Below are 19,466 nucleotides of genomic sequence, written 5' to 3' on the forward strand. Positions count from 1 at the left end.
CGTAGACACGGGGTCTGGAGTAGGAGCGAGTTTGAGTGGAGTTTAACGCCTTGGCTCTTGACTCAGTCCGTCTCCCAGAGCCGCTAACAAGTGCCGGGGTGTGACACGTAAGGAACTTACAAGCTTCAGTGCTGCTACAAAGGCAAATAACCCCGGCCGCCGTGTACCGATACGGTTATGTGACGTCCACGTGCCAAGAGCCAAGGCAACAGCGTTGCCACCACATTTTCTGCCCCACAACTCAGGCCGGCTTCTCCTCTCTATTGTTGACACAAAACCACCTGCTTAGTTCCCTCCTTCTCCACGATTTCCCCCCCCTTTCGCCCCCAGCCTGTCCAGCCTGTATCTTATTTGCCTTATCCCTCGTTATCACCACTTTATCGTGGTGACTGGCTAGCTGGCTGGCCCTTGCTTCGACTATCTTGCTCGCTGGGTAACGTGGATGGGTTGTGTGTCATTATTAGTCGGAATCAACTTGATCTAGATCTATCTATTTTTATGGCTCCTTTAGTCGCCATGCCACAATCAACCACATCATCCCCTACCACCACCACATCGGCGGTCAAGACACTGATCTGCCGCGTTTGTCAAAAGGGCTTCTCTAAGGCAGAACATTTGAGGGTAACTTGCCCCTAGTGCCAATCCCATGGTGTGGAGACATCACTAATGCTGGCTTGTAGAGACATGAACGTTGTCGTAAGCATACCGCCATTGTTGATTTCCTTCCTGCTTGAGCAGACATGATCGCCACTGCATTCCGCCCTAGTAATTGTGGGAGGTCTTCCATGCAAGTCATGATGGCTAACTTGCCGCGCCTAAGATACGGGATCGAAGCCTTTCATCTGCAAAGAATGTCGGCGACCTTTTGCCCGCCAGGACGCTCTGACCCGGCATGAAAAGCTTCACACCCGCGCGGCCAACGCCAAACAGGCCCAAGTACAGCAATCATCCGTACATGTTCCTCCGCATACGACTTCTTTGGATGCTCTGCCCTGGGATGCCAGTCGCGCCCCAGCACCACCGATAGTCTCTACCTCTGCGTCTAATCAGGCTTGGGAGACGTCCCAGGCTGAGCAGCATCCGGGCCTGCAACATGCAGCTTCCGATCTTGATTTTGCCCTGATTTGGCCTGACTCGGAAAATCTCTTTCAAAGTATCATGTCATCCGATGCCACCGACCAGTGGCAGATGCCATTAGGAGCTTTGCCCTTCCCACCAGTTGTACAAGATGTTAATGGGATGAATTTTGGGTCACCGAATTCGTTTGACGACAGAGGGTCGTCAATAGGCACAATTCCCTCAGGTGGAAGCCACCAGGCCGTGCGGGATGTTACCGAGATGGTGACAAGCTCGGTGGGTATTCCCCAGGCTCCTTGGTCTTACTACCCATTACTGATTCTCAAAATCACTAGTCATCAAGTGTCACAGCTGCAATCAAAGCGACCTCGATAACATCAGTCTTCTTAGATGAATGTCTGCATATGTTCTTCGTGCGATTCATCCCCACGTTCCCGGTTCTACATCGAGCAACTTTCGTTTTCCGCGAGTGTACACATCCTCTTCTCCTCAATGCTATGGCATTGGGGTCGTTATACCTGGGTCCGAAAGACTCTGTAGCTAAGGGGGAGGCTTTATGGCGCTTAGCACATACTGCTATAGCAACCTCTGTAAGTATCGTAGACGCCTGCACTGATATTATTGTGCTTACATTCATCTAGTGGCAATCTTTGATCACCCATCGAGGCCCTTACGATGTCTGCAAAGGAGTACAGCTCCTCATTACCGCTCTGCTTGGCCAAATATACGGTGCTTTGTCTAAGGTGAATTAAAGTTGCAAGGGTCACTTTTACCAAAAATACTAATGGGTTACCTTTCATAGAACCGGGTTATCCGTACGACGAGTCAGGTCTTCCGCCCACTTGGCTTCCTATGGGCAAGACACTGTGGGATGTTAGATGCCGACCCTTTTCCAATGGAGAACGTGCCTTTCCCAAACTCGCCCAGCACAGAAAAGGAGTACAAATGGCGCACATGGGCAGCTCGAGAGATTCAACAACGCGCGTTACTCGCGTATCATATATTGGATGGCCTTGTAGCGCAGATGTCTGGTGACAGTGCATCTACTCGGCATGTTGCTAACCCTCTGCATCTCCCCAGCAGCGAAGCTGCCTTCGATGCTGGTAATGTCGACGAATGGATCGCTATCATGCGTACTCAGAAGGTGGAACAACCATCCTTCCGGTTGGTGTTCCGCTCTCTCTTCCCTCCTATCGGGAGCTTTCGACCTCTAGACTTCCAATTTTCTGCCTTTGCATTACGTGTTGTCCTAGAAGGCCTACAGTCTCTTGTTTCGGATTCAGACGAAAGTGATCTTGCTGCCGTCGGGGTTCCCGGCCGTTCTGATGTCCGAAGAGCATTGGCTCAAGTACATGAAACTATTACCATGAGTATCCATCTCTCTGCACCGGAGCGTCTTGAGGTTCTCCTACGTTGGCATACGATATGTCTCGACACCATGATCAACTCCACAGTACTCTGCAGACATGTTTGTTCCCGATATGACATTACGCAACACGTTTCCGGAGGCTCTCGGACCATCAAGCCAGGATTCGACATGGCCAAATGGGTCAATACCGAAGATGCTCGTCGTGCTTTGCTGCACGCTATTGCAATACAAGATATTGTCGAACAACTCCCGAGAGGCAGGGCCCATGTTATCCACATGCCAAGCTCTTTGTTCTCGGCCACAACAATATACGTTGTCTTCTCTCTTGCTGGTGTGGCGAATATTCATCTTCCACGCACGATTGTCTGGCAGGACGCCCTGCTTTCGCGCGCTGATCTGAACCTCGGGTGCGAGAACATTCGCCCCTCGACTGGTTCTGAAACACGGCGTTTTGTCGAGGAGGGACGAACAGACTCTCCCCCTGGCATGGGAGCGGTGCGTAATCTGTTGTATGAGATGAACTCGTTGCAGAAGCTGTTCCGCTGCATGTTCTCCCAGTGGGGCATTGCGCATGACATGGAGGAGATTATTGACCAGTGGATTACTCTCTGCCATTAGGTGGTATTAAATTCGCATGTACAGCGTGGTGTTTTCCTGTCTAGCATTTTTGGCGTCAGGTCCTGGTGACCTTTTGGTTATACGGCTACATAGAGGTTAGGTTTGGTTTGTGACTGAGGTCGTATATAGACAACCGAGGGCTTTACGTAGGAAGGAATCTGGTCATCGGGCCCAACCTTCCCTTAAAAGACAACAGCATTCCCACTACTTAGGATTGTGCATAGAAGGCCTAGTCAATCGGACAATAACCGTGTAAAATTGTGCCACAAACCGTAGTTACCTGCTCTGCCTGGCAGTCCGTCCCCATCACCCACATTTTCCATTGCTTGCCGCTGCCGTCCCCACGTCGACTCCCCACAGCCCGACTTCCTCTCTCAACTGCACCTTCCACACAACCACCTCTTTCTTGCAGGACCAGTTTCCCCTCTCTCCACAATCCCAGGTTCCAATGATCTCTGGCTCATGATCGACGCTTTCAGATTGTCAATGCTACGTTGCGAATCTATTCTCCATGTCTCCCCATGGGGGATATGCACTCCACGGTGCCACAATTGAGAAGTGGTACGATGCTGCTTAGAGCCTTAAACTAAGAAGCTCAGACGCTAGTAGTGAGCGGTCCGGTCCACTTCTCTCAGCACTGCTTCGGTGCAGTAACCAAGTCAAGTAAGTTTGTTTCAGTCTGATGCCAGGATCCTTGCTAGGTTACTACGTATGCCTTCCCTCTCATTTTTCCAATGTCTTCTCTCAACATCAGTGGAAAAGTGGAGATTTCTCTTGTATTACCCCCTAAATTCACGCAATATACTTCATATCGCCCGAGCCTTCCTTAGTCTGTTCAAACTAAGATCCTAGTATGGACTTCTTCGCAAATTTCAGAGCTGCCACTATTCGTTTCACAATACCAATTGGCTTGCACACAAACCCCGAGTATCTCCTGCGACTCTTTGGCTTCTTGGCCAGAGCCCTTGGGGACTTGGAGCGTTGATCGACGGCACACCATACGAGCAGATGTATGATTTGACATCTCACCTGCGCAATCCCGCCAATGCATGCTTTCCGGACGGGCAAGGCTGCAGACGCGGTTCGTTCTGGTGCAGGGCTATGTTTCCCCTCACCACAACGGAGGATAGCCCGTACACCGTCGACAAAGGAGCCAAACATTCACACATCAAATGGCGCAGTCGGACAGGGTACGCCACACCACGTTTCTCGTGCCCAGAACAACGTTGCTCCAAGACCATATTTATGGTATCTTTCGGGACAGCTACAGTCAGACTGACATTCGGTGAACTCTCGATCCCCAGTGAAGCTCCCGTGGTCTTTGTACGTGCTGTCCATTTGTATAGCTCCCCAGGTGTAGACTGCCCAAACAGTGCATCGTGCCAAACTCGAGCATACCAGTTTCCGGACAGAGGGGTAGCAGATGTTTGATTGACTTGTCCGCGCAACAGGTCAAGGTGCGCATTGGCACCCCACACATATGATGCCAGGGATAAGTATCCCGCAGCATAGATAATATCGTCGTAAGAATCGGACCTCGAATCCGGGAGCTGGTCTAATGGCTGGCGATCATAACTGCATGCACCGTACAATGCATCCTCTTGGAGTGCCCGGGCGTGGCCCATAGTATCAAATGCACATGCCGAGTCAATGGCATACTCATAAATTCCGGTTGAGTATCGGGTGAGATAGAGCCTGTCAGCATCTGGAGAGCTGACTGCTGCTTTCATTGCATACCAGAAGCCGTCGGCCAGCCGTTCACGTAGGTATGCCTCAAACGAAGGGAGCTTCGTTTGTCGGACTGGTCGGTCTTTGCGGGCTCTTTTTAGCAAAACACTATTGAGAGCAGGCCCGGCCCAAGGCGCAAAAGGCTTGGAGCTTCAATCATAAGTTCCGCCAACAGCTTCTTGATCGAATTGCGACTGTAACTCATTTATCATGCTCCAGCGCAGTATCGGGGCCGCTAGACCAGTGGCCTGGCCTGGCCTTGTCATAACTGAGCAGGCATAGAAAGTCGCGATACCCTTGACATAAGACCTTAGATCTTCGTACCCAGTGGGGAGCTGTACCCCTGGAGAATCACAGAGTGACGTCAAACCTTTGCGGAATGAGTCTTCCAAGTCTCCTTCAACACCAGCAAGCATATCCAATGCCTTATTAGGCATCATACCATGGCACCACTTAAGAATGCGCTGCTGGCATGGCCCCGGGCATTCCATGGCGAGGTCTTGGGTAATGGCGTTCTGACTGGTTGACAGCAAGTACTGCCTTGAGACACACTCACAAGCTGCGACCAACGAAAGTGCTATTAGCTCCCGATCTTCGCTGGAACTTAGAAGCCAGGATCGGAACATGAATATGACACCAGTTTTTATACAAGCCGCGCAGCCCTCCTCTGCACCAAAATGGAGCAGGGTATGCCCCAACACCGCTGCTTGGTTCAACTCAGGGACATCTTCCCTTCCCCAGAGCTCACCCCCACAGGAGCATACAACATACGCAGGCAGTCCGGTTCCTTTACTCCGGTAGCGATGTTTCCTCTTGCAAGTATCACTCGGAAGGGACGCTAGATAGGCGTCTTGTAGAGCAGCGCACTCAACTCGAGAGAGCAGTGAGAGGAGTTGCCCTCGGTATGTCTTCTCTTCGAATACCTTTGTGTAGGCATTTTGACACTCGGCGGGATTCATTGTTAGAAGTAGATAGAACAATCATCAAAGATAAGAAGTTATCTTGAAATTCTCTTGATAGTAGTATAGACAGATATTGCATAGACTGAAGAGTATATTCTCTCCTACAAGCTTTTGAGACCTTGAATTATATAAATGAATGAACTCTAGTACTTTCCATCTCTGGATTGACATCACCGCCAGTCGCTTACTTCTAGTCAGAACGAGGCAAGATGGCGTGTGATCTTTGTGCTCCATCCCACAACATGGATGATATATCCCTTACCTGTAAAGGATCTCGCGTAACACCCCAAGACCCCAAGTACTACCAACCCATGGTCAAGTACATCAACGAAAAGGGTACAGTACTAACAACACAAGAGAAAGAAGAGTAACGCGGGGGGATAAAGGATGAATATACTCTCAAAAAGAGAATGAACGTAAAATCAACATGAAACAGACGGACCCATAAACCTGAACTAAACTAATCAAAACAAATGGTTAGAAAAATAGCAAAACATAGCAAAACATACTAACAGCCACCCCAGCCCAATACACGCTCTCTCTCTCTCTCTCTCTATCTCATATCTTATACAACTTACCCATATAGGCCTGTGTTTTCACCCAAACCATCATTAACTGACACACATATCCACGACTATCCACTCCAGGAGAAGTAGTACGCCTACGTGTAAGGCCTGCCTGCTATCACGCCACCTCTCAAATGCATAAATTGACTGACAATCGTGTAACTGAATGTGTTGGTTCGCGAGATACTGTTACAGATCATGATCCTTCTGATACTATATAGATCTACGTGCATCATATAGATGTTGATAGATCGATGGTATATAGCATGGTAGCAGCGCATGCAGTAAGGGAAGAGAAAAGGCGTGGTGGTGTATGTAGTACACACATAATCAAAACACCGAAACAGGCATGAAGTTCGGACCTATTGAGGGAAGCCACAATGGGAGAGGTGAAAGAAGGAAGATTTTTTTTTGGTAGCTACACGTCGTAGTAGGCCTGCATGCGGTTCTGGCGGGAGTGGCAGTCGGGGATATTTTGTGGGGAGGGGGGAGACATCTTCGGGGTTTGTGTTGACCATACCTTCCTTCACCTTGCAGGCTGATATGTCGAACGAGTCAGCTGGAATGAAGGGCATATCTTTGAGTACTAAGTCTAGTAAGACTTTAATGCCAATTTATGGTGTTGTATTATACTACAAATCAATGGCTGTAAATCCATTTTGTAAAACCACGTTTTGTCCATTCTATTCATCCTATGCATGCTATATGTGCAATAAATAACAAAGATGCAAATATGCTCACTCCAGTGATGTAAACCAAACAATAAACCGACGTAAAGACATGACATCCGGGCTCCAAATGCAAAGGGTATCTCTAGGGCAATCAGCTGCTCATGAGAACAAAGAAGATATGAGTAATAACGATGCAAATGAGGCAAAATAAACATTCCAGGTCACACAAACAAAGACCAAACTCAGAACATGACACAAAACCACCCATTAGGATCATGCGTAAAATCAATATGCAACGAAAGATTCGCTAAATGCTGAATATGTGTTTGGATCAGTTCGGTAACTGATCTTGAACTGCAGGTTCATCCATTCGGACTAACGCCTTTGCAACCGCCACTCCGACATCTTTGAAAAGATCGCGCATTATGGCCTCGCAGCTCCCAGGGGCGTCCTGCTGTTTGGCACCCTGGGCCCGGAATCGAGCAGATAGCCGGTCAATCAGTTTGCCGAAGGTGCTTTCAAAGTAAGACTCGACAAGCTTCCTTTTCAGGTGGGCGTTGTCGGCGTGTTCCTCGGCATAAGGACTGCCGGAAGGATGGCTCACAGGGTCTACACGGATACGCTGGGCAGGACGCTCAGCGAAGGAATCGTCTAGCTCGCGAGGCCGTTTGGTCCCTTGTAAGGGATCGTGCAGTGCAAGAGAGGGCTGATGAGGTTGGGGCAGATAGGCCAAAGCCGGGTCCGTCAAGCCATCAGCACCAAACTCAGGCTGCTCTTCGCCATTTTTGGTTTTCTGGAAAACCAATCGACGCTCCCGCCGGACTTTGGAGCGAGACATCCAGTCCGCCAGGGGATCGACATACCCCGTCCATGTTCTCATGGCTTCCATATCCTCCAACGGCGGGAGACTCTTCAACCAGACCAGAACCCGCTCGATTTTCGTCGAGATCTGTACCAACCCCTGCTCGGGCACCATCCGGACTGGCTCCGGGACCTGAGGGGGTTGAGGTTCTACTCTGGTGGGTAGTGCAACAGACGCCCCCAGCGGGGCTTTGGCTGTCACATCCCGAGGTGTGTTGTATTTAACCAACCATGAAGTCAGTAGGTCCCAGACTTCAGTATCAATGTCTACACCCGGATACGGATCACCGTTCGCATACGCCTCCCAGTGGGCCTTTCGTTTCGAAATGTAGGTCTGAATACGGCGCCGGCATGACTGCCAGGAATAGCGACGGCCAGTTTGCAATTCAAGTTTGTTGGAGATCTTGATCCAGAAGGATTTCGGATGGTTGTGAGCATCATCATCGCTCATGGACGCCGCGCACAAATTGACGAGGCACACCTGCTCGGGGACGCTGAGTTGTCTCCCGCGGCCGGCGAAAGGAAGGGACTCTATCGGGGTGGATTTATCCAACGAGGCCGAGGGCTTGATGATGCCAACGGCGGCTGCTTTGGAGGCAGTGGTAGAGGGGTTGTTCGGAGACTGCGGTGTGGTACCCCATTGATCATGATCGGGCCGCATGGGGTTGGGAGTGAAAAGGGCGGTGGTAGCAGGGTTGTTCATGGCTCACTGGGCGGCGGGGTTAGGAGTGCCGAGTGCCGGGTGCCGGATCCTCGTGGAGACGAACGAAGAAGCCAGCAGCGCCCAGAGAGACCTCTCGTGGAAAAAAAAAGGGGAAGGAGAGGGAGAGGGTAAGGGAGAGGGAGAGGAGAAGATATAGAAGGGAGAGAGGGAGTGAGGATGAAGATGAAGATGCGGGCGAAAAAAGAGGCAAAAACCGAAATAGGGAACCGGAAGGAGGAAGAGCGAAAGGCAAAATGATTAAGGCGACGCCCGCACCGCGTCCGCGTCAGCCCACGTGATCGGCAGTTGGGTACAAACGATTCCCTGATCCATCGCATGATGCCGGTCGGGTTTTGCCCCCTTGAACCCACATTCTCATCTTATATCAGTTGAGAGGAAGTAGTCTGGGTTTAAATGCTTCTATACAGGCAACTGCACAAGATGATTTCTTAATCCCGAATAATGAAAGTTGGGGAAAAAAAAAGGAAAAAAAGGAGAAGCACCAAAATAGTTTAAGCCGACGGAGTACTTTGGTCGGTCCGCGTATCATATTACCGCATCGGGAGATCGCCTCGTGATCTGCTTCTCGAGTCCATTTTGGGGGAAAAGAAAAAGTAAAATAATAAAAATGAAAAATAAAATGATAAGGCGAGTTTCAAATGGCATCTCCATCCCCCAACTCATGCTCTCCCCTTCTACCTCTTCCCCTCTTTCGTCTTCACACTTCTACACTTCAACCTCGGCTTGTCTCACTCTCTAACCAACCACTTAGTGCCTCTCCGCACTGATCTCCATCGGAAGGGTTATCCGCCCGTTCCCGCTCGACGGATCCGTTCAGCCGACGCGCTCCTCATGCATTCATTCCACTCATCGTGTTGAGCTATGAGCTATATGAGCTATGCTGGGCTGCCCTGGATTGCTTCGGCTCCGGCGGGCTGATCCTTCTTTCGCTACCCCCCTGCTATGGATAGGCTAGTGTTTAGCTCCCGGGAAATTAATTATTGAGGTTCAGACTTCAGCCGATGATCTTCGTTAGTGCGTTGCGCGAACCCATGGCTGCCTCTCCGCCATGGGCCGTGATTTGTCAAATCCGCGTGCGGTTAAGGTGGTACATCTGGGACATGTGAACTTACCGTGAGTGCTTCGTCCATGTCATTCGCCCTGTGGGGTAATCCAGACTCTTCTGATCCCTTACGTGGAGCAACGTTCAGGTCAAAAAGGACCTCCCACCCCTCGTGCCTGTCCTCGCAAGCCAAGCATTGAAATTCTCCTCAAATCCCCTATCCCCCTTATCACTCTCCGACCAAACAATCTCTCTCTAAATACTACTAGGCGACTATACGTGCAGGCGAGCAAGGATGGCATCACGAGTTCGACCCAACCTGCTGGATGTGGTTTCCTCTTTGTCCTCCGTCCCGGGGACGCGGAACCAATATGCCGTGAAGATTACACGGGACTGGTGTACCCAACAGTACGTCCGTTTGACAGCCGCATCCTTGCTCCATCACTCGACGGGCTGAGTTGACCAGAGCAGCTCTGTCCTTGGGGGGTTTTCTACTGCGATCATGCTGGCCGCCGGTCAAAGGTTCCTCGACCAGGAACTTGGCGTAGGCCGGTATCCCGACCCCGTTCATGCGTTCGTCCAATTTCTACACATGGTTCACCCTGGCCCGTCGATCATTACTTGCACACTTTTACGAGTGTCCAAGAAACAATCCGTTCTACAAGTTGAATTCGCGCGGGCCCCTAAGCCGGGAGAGGACTCCGACTCTTACCCAACTACAACTCTCGGTATCTTCACCTACGGCGATATTAGCAAAGAAAAGGGCCTCACGCAAGAAACGCGGCCGGTAATCACCCGACCACCCCCTGATCGGCTCACGGAATGCGTTACTATCGATGACCCCGTCGTCAGTTCCACCCCTGTGACCGCGAAGATGAACTGGGTCGCCCCACGATCTCCACAGGGACTCTGGGGCCACCGCCTCGGCGGCCACAACCGCGAGGTCTGGCTGTCCTTCCGCGACGGCTCCAAACTATCTGACGTGTTACATCTGGCGTATCTTTCCGACTTGGTAAGTTGCGGTTCATCCCAACATTCTTCTAGTTGTTGCTAATACGCCGCGTGCAATAAGCCCCTGCAGCCACCAGCAACTCATATTCCGGACTTCTACGCTAAATATGCGATCTCCACCCTGTGTCTGTCGATCGAGTTCAAAAGGCGGCCCGACCCGTCCACTGACTGGATCATGGTCCGCTCCAACTCCAACAAGGTTTCCAATGGCCGGTATGATGCTGCATTGCAACTATTAGATGAGAGGGGGAATCTTCTCGCCTTGAGCAACCACGTTGTATTTACTTCGGACTTGAAGCCGAGGCCGGCTCGGCTGTGAGTGGGGCTGTGGATCTTTTAGTATTTGAGCTTAGCGTTAGTCATTTGTCACTGCATGCAGTATGCGATGATATAATTGAAAGCGAGGTGTTTAATTAAGAACATTAATCTGTAGTTACAAGTATGCATGGCCAGCAGCACAATGGATTAGTTCCCGCCTTGATTCTCCGTGGGCAGGGCAGGGCACTCTGGATGGAAGCAATCATGCCATCAGCGAATGTACTCGAGAGGTAGGCACCTTTACTAGGTATGATTCAGTCATACTAGTTGTGGAGCTTCACATCACGACGAAATATAACCGATCATCTAAATTTCTGGGATTAACCCAGTTCTGTTCCGGCACGAGGACATGATCATGATGCTTAGTGCTTAGTAGTGGATCACATACTCCAACCACCACTGCAATTATATATTAGTAGCAGTAGTATTACTACTAGTAGTAGTAGTATCAAAGGTTAAGATAGACTTTCATTATACTACAAAATCAGTGCTTTATCTTCCAATCTTCGAGTTGAAAGATATAACAAAAAAGTATATTATTTGAATCTCCGTTAAGTGAAGAGGCGACTGTGCGTAATTAACATCAATATCATTCGCGTGCATTAAAAGAACTGAATTTAGGCCAGGTATGATGGTAACTACAAGAAGAGTAAGATGTAGGATATGATCTATTGAGTAGAAGAGTACAGGGAACGCTTTGCCCTTGAAGAAGAAGGAAAAAAAAAAAAGATAAAAATAAAAAGAACCTAGAACCGAAACCAAGGAAAGCTATATGGATTATGCAATGGAGAATCAGATTGACTTCTTCCAGAAATGAGAGATAAAGCAGCATTGTTTTGATCTCGGTTCTCATGCAACTTCACTCCATGGATCGTCCATCTCGTAGGCTGAACTACTACTATGGGCGAACCCGCTTATACTGGATATGCCGAGAGTAGTATCATTGTTACTCTTTCTGTTGCTGAAGACGCTTGATGTTGATGGAGTAGTATTCGTACCGTTCACGGGCGTATCCTCGGATCCCGGCAAGCGACTTTGCTCACGTTCGCGTTTGACAGTTGAGCTAATTCCATTGCCCACGCTGAAGCTAGGATAAGAGGGAAAACTCGATGTGGAGACATAGAAGTCTTCAGTTTTCCCCGATGTAAGTGCCGGGGGCGAAGGAGGCATTTCAATGATCTCGACATCGCTTTCGTCGGAAGCAGGACCTGCCATTGTTGAGATTTGCGCAGACCTGGACTCCGCTTTGAGTGGAGGCTTCATATCGGTCTTGTCATCATCGAGCATGTCATCTTCTAGAGAGATTGCATCCATAATAGACTGTCCGGCTTTGCTTGAACCGGCTCCGCTTCGGGTTGGTGTTATCAAGTTGGCGGGTGTTCTGGAAGCGGGTCTCCTTCGAGATGAGGAAGAGGAGACAGGCTTCTGGATCCCGTTGCGGCCCATACGGGGTGTTCGTGGAGCAGGAGAGGCAATACTGCCGGTAGTGGATTTTCGGGCCTTCGCAACGGGAAGATCAGTGATCCCCCGTTCTATGGCTTCCTGTCGGAGTTGGTCGGCGAATGAGTGGACTTTCCGGAAGCGGTTTTGAATTGCGTCGTACGTTGCTCCCTGTCCGAAGTAGGTGGCTATGGCATTGTAGTCGAGCTTGCTGGAACGTTAGTGGGATACAGCCAAGGGGAATGAAACTGCCGTACCTTTAGACTCGGATGGGCTACGACGAGCGCCGCACAGAGACGGTCGGCTGACTCGGGTTGTTTCCAATTGACCATTGTGCTTTCAGTATTTTGCAACGGATGTCAATGCAAATGTTCAGAGATGAGCAAGTGCGAGATGATTAGGTCAGATTCTCCTGTCGTGCGAAGTAAAAGAAGTCTTAGTAAAATGATGCTAGAGACGGCGTGAAGGTAACACACATATCGAGTCCCCAGATCCTCAGTGAATGTCAAGGCATGATGGCTAGCCAGTCTTGGGACCACAGCTATGACCGCCAGTCAAACAGACGGCCGGGCGACAGGTCAGAATGTTGGTCTGGGGACTACCCAGACACTGAGATTTAGTGACATGACTTTTATTGAGCTGACAGGCTAAACCCCGCAGACTCAAGAGAAGGGGAAGTACCTCTCTCTCATTTTCTGTGGAAGACTGTGTACTGCTCCACTGAATCTGTGGGAAAGGAAGAGAGTGTGCTGGGTCCAGCCGAGAAGGTACCTGTCCAATGCCCACAGAGTTGATGTGTAGATTCCACCAGCGGGGAAGAAAGGCCGACTGGCTGCACCGAATCCCCACAACAGCACCAGATCCGATCAGTCATTTGGAACAGTAGATAGAACAGATTCTACTCTGAAACAAGTCTGCATCCGATCCACGGCCGAGTTCGGGGAAGTATTGTTGCAACTTCCGCTGCAGCCAGAGAAAAAGTCAAGTGGATAAGATAAGCACATGCAGGAACATCCACCCTAATGACAGGGATCGTCTGTCGAGACTAAGATGAGATCTGCATCACCGATTCCAGCATATCTACAAAAGAGCTAGTGAAGTAAAGTGCGCAGAATACACTGGATAGATTCTGACCACAACCAGTGCTGAAGAAACCAGAGACATCTCTACAGTAGACAGCAAGTAATACATGAATAATAAAATAAACAGTCAACGTTGCTTGGAAATTGCTAGTCATTGTGTGAACTGCAGCTATTCACTATAGAATAGTGAACACAGGAGAATATGTATTTTCACATACCCTGAGCTGCTTTCCACTCCTTCCATTTCTTGTAGTCTGTTTTTGTCTCTTGTTAAGTTCTTCTTTTCCTCTTAACTTTTCTCTCCCTTACATACTCGCTCTGCTTTTGTGATTAAGTCTCTACTACAAACTCTTCTCTATTCTACTTCTTCAGGAAATATTGCAGCTCCTCTATACATACATCAAAAACCTTATCTGCACGAGGAAGAAACAACCATGAAGTGGACTCCTGAGAAAGATCAGCTTGTAAGTCTACTCCTCTTTCCCCTCTTCCTATCCGACACACAACCTACACCATCGATACTATTTCCACTACCTACTCTACCCATTTTACCCATTCTACCCCCCTCCCTCACACCATATCGCACCATCCTCTCCACCAGCAAACAAACAACTCACCCACACATCCAGCTCCTCCTCAAAATCCTCGAAACCCACTCCCTTTCCGTCGACGCCAAACGCGTGGCCGAAGCATGGCGTAAGTCTATTCCCCCCACCTCCTTTTCCACTACTTACCCCAAACCAACTAACCAAATCCCAACTAACCACCTCAAACCAGCTAAATCCCTCGGTCCGGACACGCCCACCCCCCGCGCCATCTCCGAGCGTCTCGTTCGCATGCGAAACACCGCTCGCGAGTCCAGCGGCATGGAGGGGCACTTTTCCATCGGAAAGGGGCTCAAGACCGGAAGTCCAATGACCAAGTCTACTGCTAGTGCCGCTTCCAGCCCTGCTTCTGTCTCTACTCCTTACAAGTTGCACGTCAGTAATGCCAGGAAGGGGTCAGCTTTGAAGAGGAAGCGCAACGATGATGATGACGATGAGGATGGAGATGTGGGGGAGTATACGCCTACCCCTGCCAAGATGAAGGTGGAAGGAGGTAGTGATACTGAAATCGAGAATGGGATGGAGACCCCTACCAAGGCCATGAAGGGGAAGGGAATGAGCGCGAGGTCCTCTGCTCAGTTGAAGAAGGAGGTGGTTGACTTGGAGAGCGAGGCGGAGGTTGCTCCTGTGAAGCGTGTCCGGAAGGCCAGTGCGCTTGCGCCTGGAATGGTGGAGTGGAAGGATGAAGATGATGAAGGAGATGGGGATAGCTCAGCCAGCGAGTATGTGCCTGAGGTGGAGGATAAGGGGGAGGGTATTTATAGTGCTGAGGAGTTTGATGATGGTGATTTGTATGATGCTTAGGTTTGCAGGATCGGTTTACGGGGGTTGCTGATAACTTGAAGATCTGGTGGATGAACTGGACGGTGGATTATGAAGTTATGATGATTCTGCTTTTTACACCATGTACTTTAATTACTCCAACACAAGTAAGGCCTGCAAATGAAAACACCTAGCTCAATTTCAATAGCTCAGATCTCCCACTTATCCTAAGGTACGACCACCACCCAATTCAATGCCCGTTCCATTTCAAGTCATCATCCAGCAAATAAAAAGAAAAAAAAAAATAACCCACCATCCATCAAACGAGCCAGTTACGTAACCATCAACTTCCCCAAATCACCCAATCCATTCCCTCAACCACAAGCCCTCTCAAAGTAAAGAAGCCACAAAGAAGCGAGAACCACAACCCCATCAAGCATCATCCTCCTCCTCACCCTTAACAACCGGACTCTCCTGCACCTCCTCACCACCCTCCTCAGCCCCAGGAGTCTCGGGAACACCAATCTCGGAAAGCACATCATTATCATCATCGCTAACCTCCTCATTCTTAATAACCGCAGCAGTAGCAGTAGCAGTACCATCAGCCTTCTTAGCCCGCTTAGCCTTTGGCTTCTTAGCAGCACCAGCAGCCGCGACAGTATTAGTAGTAGTAGAAGAAGTCTTAGCTTCACCACCCCCAGCAACAGGGTTCTTGCGGGGTCGACCACGCTTTCTCTTCTCGGGAGTAGCGGGGGTAGGAGTAGTGGGTGTCTCGTTGCCCGGGGAAGTCATAGTAGTACTAGTAGTACCAGTCGCAGGGGACGAAGCAGTGCCCCCGGGAGTAGAGGTAGAAACTTTGTCCTTGAGACGCTGGATGCGGTGTTGGACGGCGGAGACGGTGCAGCCTACGGTATGTGTGTTAGTATAGATAGATGGGTGGTTTTGGGGATAAGGGGGAAAGACATACCGGGACCCATGAAGTTGGCCAAGGCGTGCATATCAATTTTCACGTTTGTGGTGGTTAAGATGCCGACTAGGAGCTGGGTTAGGAGGGGATGTGTTAGTTTGTGCTCGCATGGGTTGGATTTGGGGAAGAAGGGGGTGGACGTACTTTGGCGTCATTTGTTTCATTCCAAGTCATGGGCATTTTGGCGGTTTGGATTTGGTAATCTTGGGTTTGTTGTATTGTGGGGAGAAGGTAGATAGAGAGAGGAGGGTTGTGGTTGAGGTAGAGTAGGAACGGGTGGGAAGAGATAAAGTAAGATGGAGAGAGGAATTGTGGTTGAGGAGGCGAGAAAGAGAAAAGTAAGCAAAGATGAGCAAGGGGATGGAGAGAGCTGAGGAAGTGTTCTACTTCGGAAGGGTTGTGGGTTGAGGTGGGGGTAAGGGAATTCGATTTTGATAGTTACATTCACTTGGAATATCGCCAGTGTTAGGACTCAGAATTTACTCTTGGGTTTGGAGATGGATTTAATTTGAGGTTTGTGGGGGGTTTGGATTGCAATGCGATTTATTTAGTTGTAAGTGGCTTGGATATCATTATATGAACACTGGTTGAGCCATGGCGCGGTGGTATCATCAAAACATAACGAGAAATGAAGTGAGAAAGGCACGGAAGATAATAAAATCTCAGCGTGCCTTCTCGAAAATAAATTTGTTGTATTCCGCCGGGTGATAGGATGAGAAGTAGTCGTTATATCGCAGCTCCTCCCGGCTCTTCTGAGCTGTTTTCAAGTCGTCGAATTGTCGGAAAAGTCGACCGAGAGTCACGTACAGCTCGCAGTATGCAAGCCTACAGATGTCAGTACAGTTCAATCTCACATGTGAGGTGACCTACGGCATTCCAATACATTGCCTAGACCCCTTGCCGAAAGAGAACAAGTACTTCTCAAGAGACTTGCCAATTACCGGGTCAGTCCATCGGCTTGGGTCAAACGTTTCCGATTGTGGGAAGAGATCTTCGTTATGATGCATTGTCCACGAGCTCATGCTGACAACAGTCTGTATACATGTTAGCGGATTGACAATGATAATGTCATGCTCGAGGCATACCCCAGGAGGAACATGATAGCCATTGAACTCAGCGCCGACGTCAGGAACGACTCGAGGAAGTCTGCCAGGGACTCCACACGATAGCCTAGATTGGAATGAGCAATGTCTTTCCCGGTTCATCAGGAATCATATCACCTTAGAGCCTCCTTGATAACAGCAGTCTTTCAACGTTAGCTATGGTTATATCAATGGGAGTATCTGACGCATACCAAGTAGGGCAATCTTTCCAAAGCCACAAAGTCTAGTTCCCCTTCCGGATCAGGAAACGTCCGCTTCAGCTCCTCCGTTAAGCGTTTGTAGATTTCTGTATTCCGAACGACGTTGTAAGCAGCAATGGTGAGCGCATTCCCAGTTGTGTCTGCAGCTGCAGCCAGCATGATATAGGCTTCGTCTTCCAGCTCCTCCACCGTGGGCACCACATGACCTTCAGTAGCCTCTGGGTGAAGAAGCTGGTGAAATATAGTTGTTCGGCTTCCTTTGTCGCCCCGATCAACAGCATCCTTCACCTTCAATATTTGGCGACGAGAACCCTAGGAGACGTCAGCCCTGATAGGTAAATTGAAAAAATACGACCAACCTCACGATGCAACATCATCCTCGTCAATGGCTCACTAGTCAACTTGGCCAACCAGAACGGTGTGCTAAGTGAAAGCCCCTGTATAGCCGGAAATTGCTGAAAGAACCAAAATGCCGGACCAAAACCTCGGATCATGTCAAAGAACTCAGCGCCAAAGTTCTTCTTACCGAGAAATCCGTAACAATTGCCAAAGGCGTAGTCACTGATGACATCCACAGAGATAGCACGAAAGGCATGGTGCAGGTCAATACAGCCGGTCGAGCTGAAAGACTCCCTCATGCGCCTGACCAGCTTGTCTGCCTTCTCCTGCACAATATCCTCCAACTCAAGCACCTTTTTGCGCGAAAAGAAGGGGTTCAAGGCCGATCGCTTGACTCGGTGTACATCGGGGCTTGGTGCCGTAAAGGTCGCCTTGTGGGTGCCGAATGCGCCATAGAACTGAGGGTCCTTGCCATACCGTGATCCTATGTAGTAGATCTTCTCGCAGTTTTCAGGGTCGCTTAGGTGGATCTCGTCAGGTGTGATGCGGACAACGGGGCCTATGCTGCTTGAGTAACTGCTGCGAACAGGAGGGAATCAATCGTATCACACGGCACAATGGACATACCATATTGCTCATGCAGCTTTTGAATCTGAAGATAGAAGGATCCACCTTGCATATTATACCAAAAGGCATACAGGTGCGTGGCCCGAGCAAGAAGTGGGCCCGGTAGATGGGCCAGGGGGTGGAAGAACAGCCGGTACACGATCGTCCAGATGCATCGTAGGATGAGCACGATGGACAGGACGGACACCGTGAGTAATAATACATGAATTGAAACCATGGCGGACAGATGGCCTGGATCAAGCCTCATGTAGGACCCTGGAGGGAGAAAGGTGAACACCCCTGTCAGAGAGATCTTCCACTGCTTTAAATGGGGGATATCGGGTGACCAGAAACCCTATTACCCCATCGATGCCACGCGAGTCTTACCAAGCCTGAATAATGATGGCAATCATCAGAGGGTCCTGCCTCATGGGGATTTGAACGAGCAGACCCCGCAAGGGGGCTAGCCTGGATGGGAATGGGTGAGCCGTCAGTTGGGACAGAAAGACGAGCAAGACGGACTACTAAGAAGATGGCATTAAGTCATGCGCTGTTCAGGCCTCGGTAACAAACTTCTCTGTGGCAGGTCCAAGCATCTTGACTCGCCTCGGAAGCCCATCCGGTGCGAGAAATGGGCTCTTTCCAGCATACGTTCGGCATACATGAGGTAGGGACAACAGGTCATACTAGCCCTTCAGTTGCCTTCTGCAGTGCAGCCAGCAAAAAGCAATGGACCCAGTGGTCTGGTCCCAATTCCCGGCTGCAGAATTGCAGAATGTCCCGGGAAAGGGTTAATCTAGGCTCTTGGCGAGGATTGACATTCTTCAGACCTGTCATCCGCTGAGCAAGCCCAAGGCCCCATCTCGAATCATCTGTCGATTAATTTTAAGCGGCCGTTACTGCTAACGGCTGGCTTTTAGTCAAATTAGCGGCCTATGCGACCAGTATCTGTGGTCCAAGTGGCCGGGTCTGACCCACGGCGAGCGATGACAAGGACAGCAGAGACAAGGGAACGAAAGACGCGAATAGTAAAAGAGGCATTTAGCACAATAAAAAGACAATAGTACAATGAAAACCGGCCGGGCGGGTCGGAGGTCAATCCGTGTCCCGTCATCTCCAAAAGTCCCCAATAGACGTGCCATGACTGGTCAATGGGTCTAGTTCCGGGTGGAGCTCGACTTTGGTTCTGCGAGTGTGCGGCCTTCAGGAAGAAGATCGTCGTCTGACCACCCCCAGGAAGTCAATGTCTCTGCGGTGTATGCTTGCAGGTTTGCAGAGAAAAAGAGGACCGGTGAATGGGATGCACAAGGCGGCCAGGCAGACTGGAGAGAAACAAGGAAGGCCACCTAACTAAAACTGCTCTACTCGGGGAAATGGTATCATCACCATCATCATCACCATCAGACGATGGTGAG

At 49.9% G+C, this 19,466-nt stretch overlaps 8 protein-coding genes across 8 annotated transcripts; 3 read left to right on the plus strand and 5 right to left on the minus strand.

Annotated features, from left to right (window-relative positions):
* Nucleotides 1-516: 516 nt before the first annotated feature.
* Nucleotides 517-3,064, plus strand: AtWU_05449 (C2H2 type zinc finger domain protein; the record flags this gene model as incomplete). Its single annotated transcript, XM_035500559.1, has 6 exons — nucleotides 517-621; nucleotides 681-696; nucleotides 821-1,353; nucleotides 1,413-1,667; nucleotides 1,719-1,820; nucleotides 1,880-3,064. The coding sequence occupies 6 exons, from the start codon at nucleotides 517-519 to the stop codon at nucleotides 3,062-3,064; spliced, it is 2,196 nt and encodes a 731-aa protein (XP_035356452.1).
* Nucleotides 3,065-4,089: 1,025 nt separating this feature from the next.
* Nucleotides 4,090-5,751, minus strand: AtWU_05450 (uncharacterized protein; the record flags this gene model as incomplete). Its single annotated transcript, XM_035500560.1, has 2 exons — nucleotides 4,090-4,942; nucleotides 5,117-5,751. The coding sequence occupies 2 exons, from the start codon at nucleotides 5,749-5,751 to the stop codon at nucleotides 4,090-4,092; spliced, it is 1,488 nt and encodes a 495-aa protein (XP_035356453.1).
* Nucleotides 5,752-7,322: 1,571 nt separating this feature from the next.
* Nucleotides 7,323-8,555, minus strand: AtWU_05451 (uncharacterized protein; the record flags this gene model as incomplete). Its single annotated transcript, XM_035500561.1, has 1 exon — nucleotides 7,323-8,555. The coding sequence occupies one exon, from the start codon at nucleotides 8,553-8,555 to the stop codon at nucleotides 7,323-7,325; it is 1,233 nt and encodes a 410-aa protein (XP_035356454.1).
* Nucleotides 8,556-9,913: 1,358 nt separating this feature from the next.
* AtWU_05452 (thioesterase family protein) lies at nucleotides 9,914-10,948 on the plus strand (the record flags this gene model as incomplete). The annotated part of the gene is made up of 3 exons (XM_035500562.1): nucleotides 9,914-10,026; nucleotides 10,090-10,630; nucleotides 10,691-10,948. The coding sequence occupies 3 exons, from the start codon at nucleotides 9,914-9,916 to the stop codon at nucleotides 10,946-10,948; spliced, it is 912 nt and encodes a 303-aa protein (XP_035356455.1).
* An 848-nt stretch (nucleotides 10,949-11,796) lies between these two features.
* Nucleotides 11,797-12,719, minus strand: AtWU_05453 (uncharacterized protein; the record flags this gene model as incomplete). The annotated part of the gene is made up of 2 exons (XM_035500563.1): nucleotides 11,797-12,594; nucleotides 12,645-12,719. 2 exons carry the CDS (start codon nucleotides 12,717-12,719, stop codon nucleotides 11,797-11,799), a joined length of 873 nt encoding a protein of 290 aa, XP_035356456.1.
* Nucleotides 12,720-13,903: 1,184 nt separating this feature from the next.
* On the plus strand, nucleotides 13,904-14,878 carry AtWU_05454 (uncharacterized protein; the record flags this gene model as incomplete). The annotated part of the gene is made up of 3 exons (XM_035500564.1): nucleotides 13,904-13,933; nucleotides 14,099-14,165; nucleotides 14,247-14,878. 3 exons carry the CDS (start codon nucleotides 13,904-13,906, stop codon nucleotides 14,876-14,878), a joined length of 729 nt encoding a protein of 242 aa, XP_035356457.1.
* A 390-nt stretch (nucleotides 14,879-15,268) lies between these two features.
* On the minus strand, nucleotides 15,269-15,983 carry AtWU_05455 (uncharacterized protein; the record flags this gene model as incomplete). The annotated part of the gene is made up of 3 exons (XM_035500565.1): nucleotides 15,269-15,741; nucleotides 15,804-15,876; nucleotides 15,948-15,983. The coding sequence occupies 3 exons, from the start codon at nucleotides 15,981-15,983 to the stop codon at nucleotides 15,269-15,271; spliced, it is 582 nt and encodes a 193-aa protein (XP_035356458.1).
* A 482-nt stretch (nucleotides 15,984-16,465) lies between these two features.
* AtWU_05456 (cytochrome P450) lies at nucleotides 16,466-18,289 on the minus strand (the record flags this gene model as incomplete). Its single annotated transcript, XM_035500566.1, has 7 exons — nucleotides 16,466-16,628; nucleotides 16,674-16,837; nucleotides 16,889-16,973; nucleotides 17,024-17,049; nucleotides 17,098-17,418; nucleotides 17,466-18,004; nucleotides 18,073-18,289. 7 exons carry the CDS (start codon nucleotides 18,287-18,289, stop codon nucleotides 16,466-16,468), a joined length of 1,515 nt encoding a protein of 504 aa, XP_035356459.1.
* Between the last annotated feature and the right edge of the window lie 1,177 nt (nucleotides 18,290-19,466).

Source organism: Aspergillus tubingensis (assembly GCF_013340325.1).
Source record: "Aspergillus tubingensis WU-2223L DNA, scaffold_7, whole genome shotgun sequence".
NCBI lineage: Eukaryota > Fungi > Ascomycota > Eurotiomycetes > Eurotiales > Aspergillaceae > Aspergillus > Aspergillus tubingensis.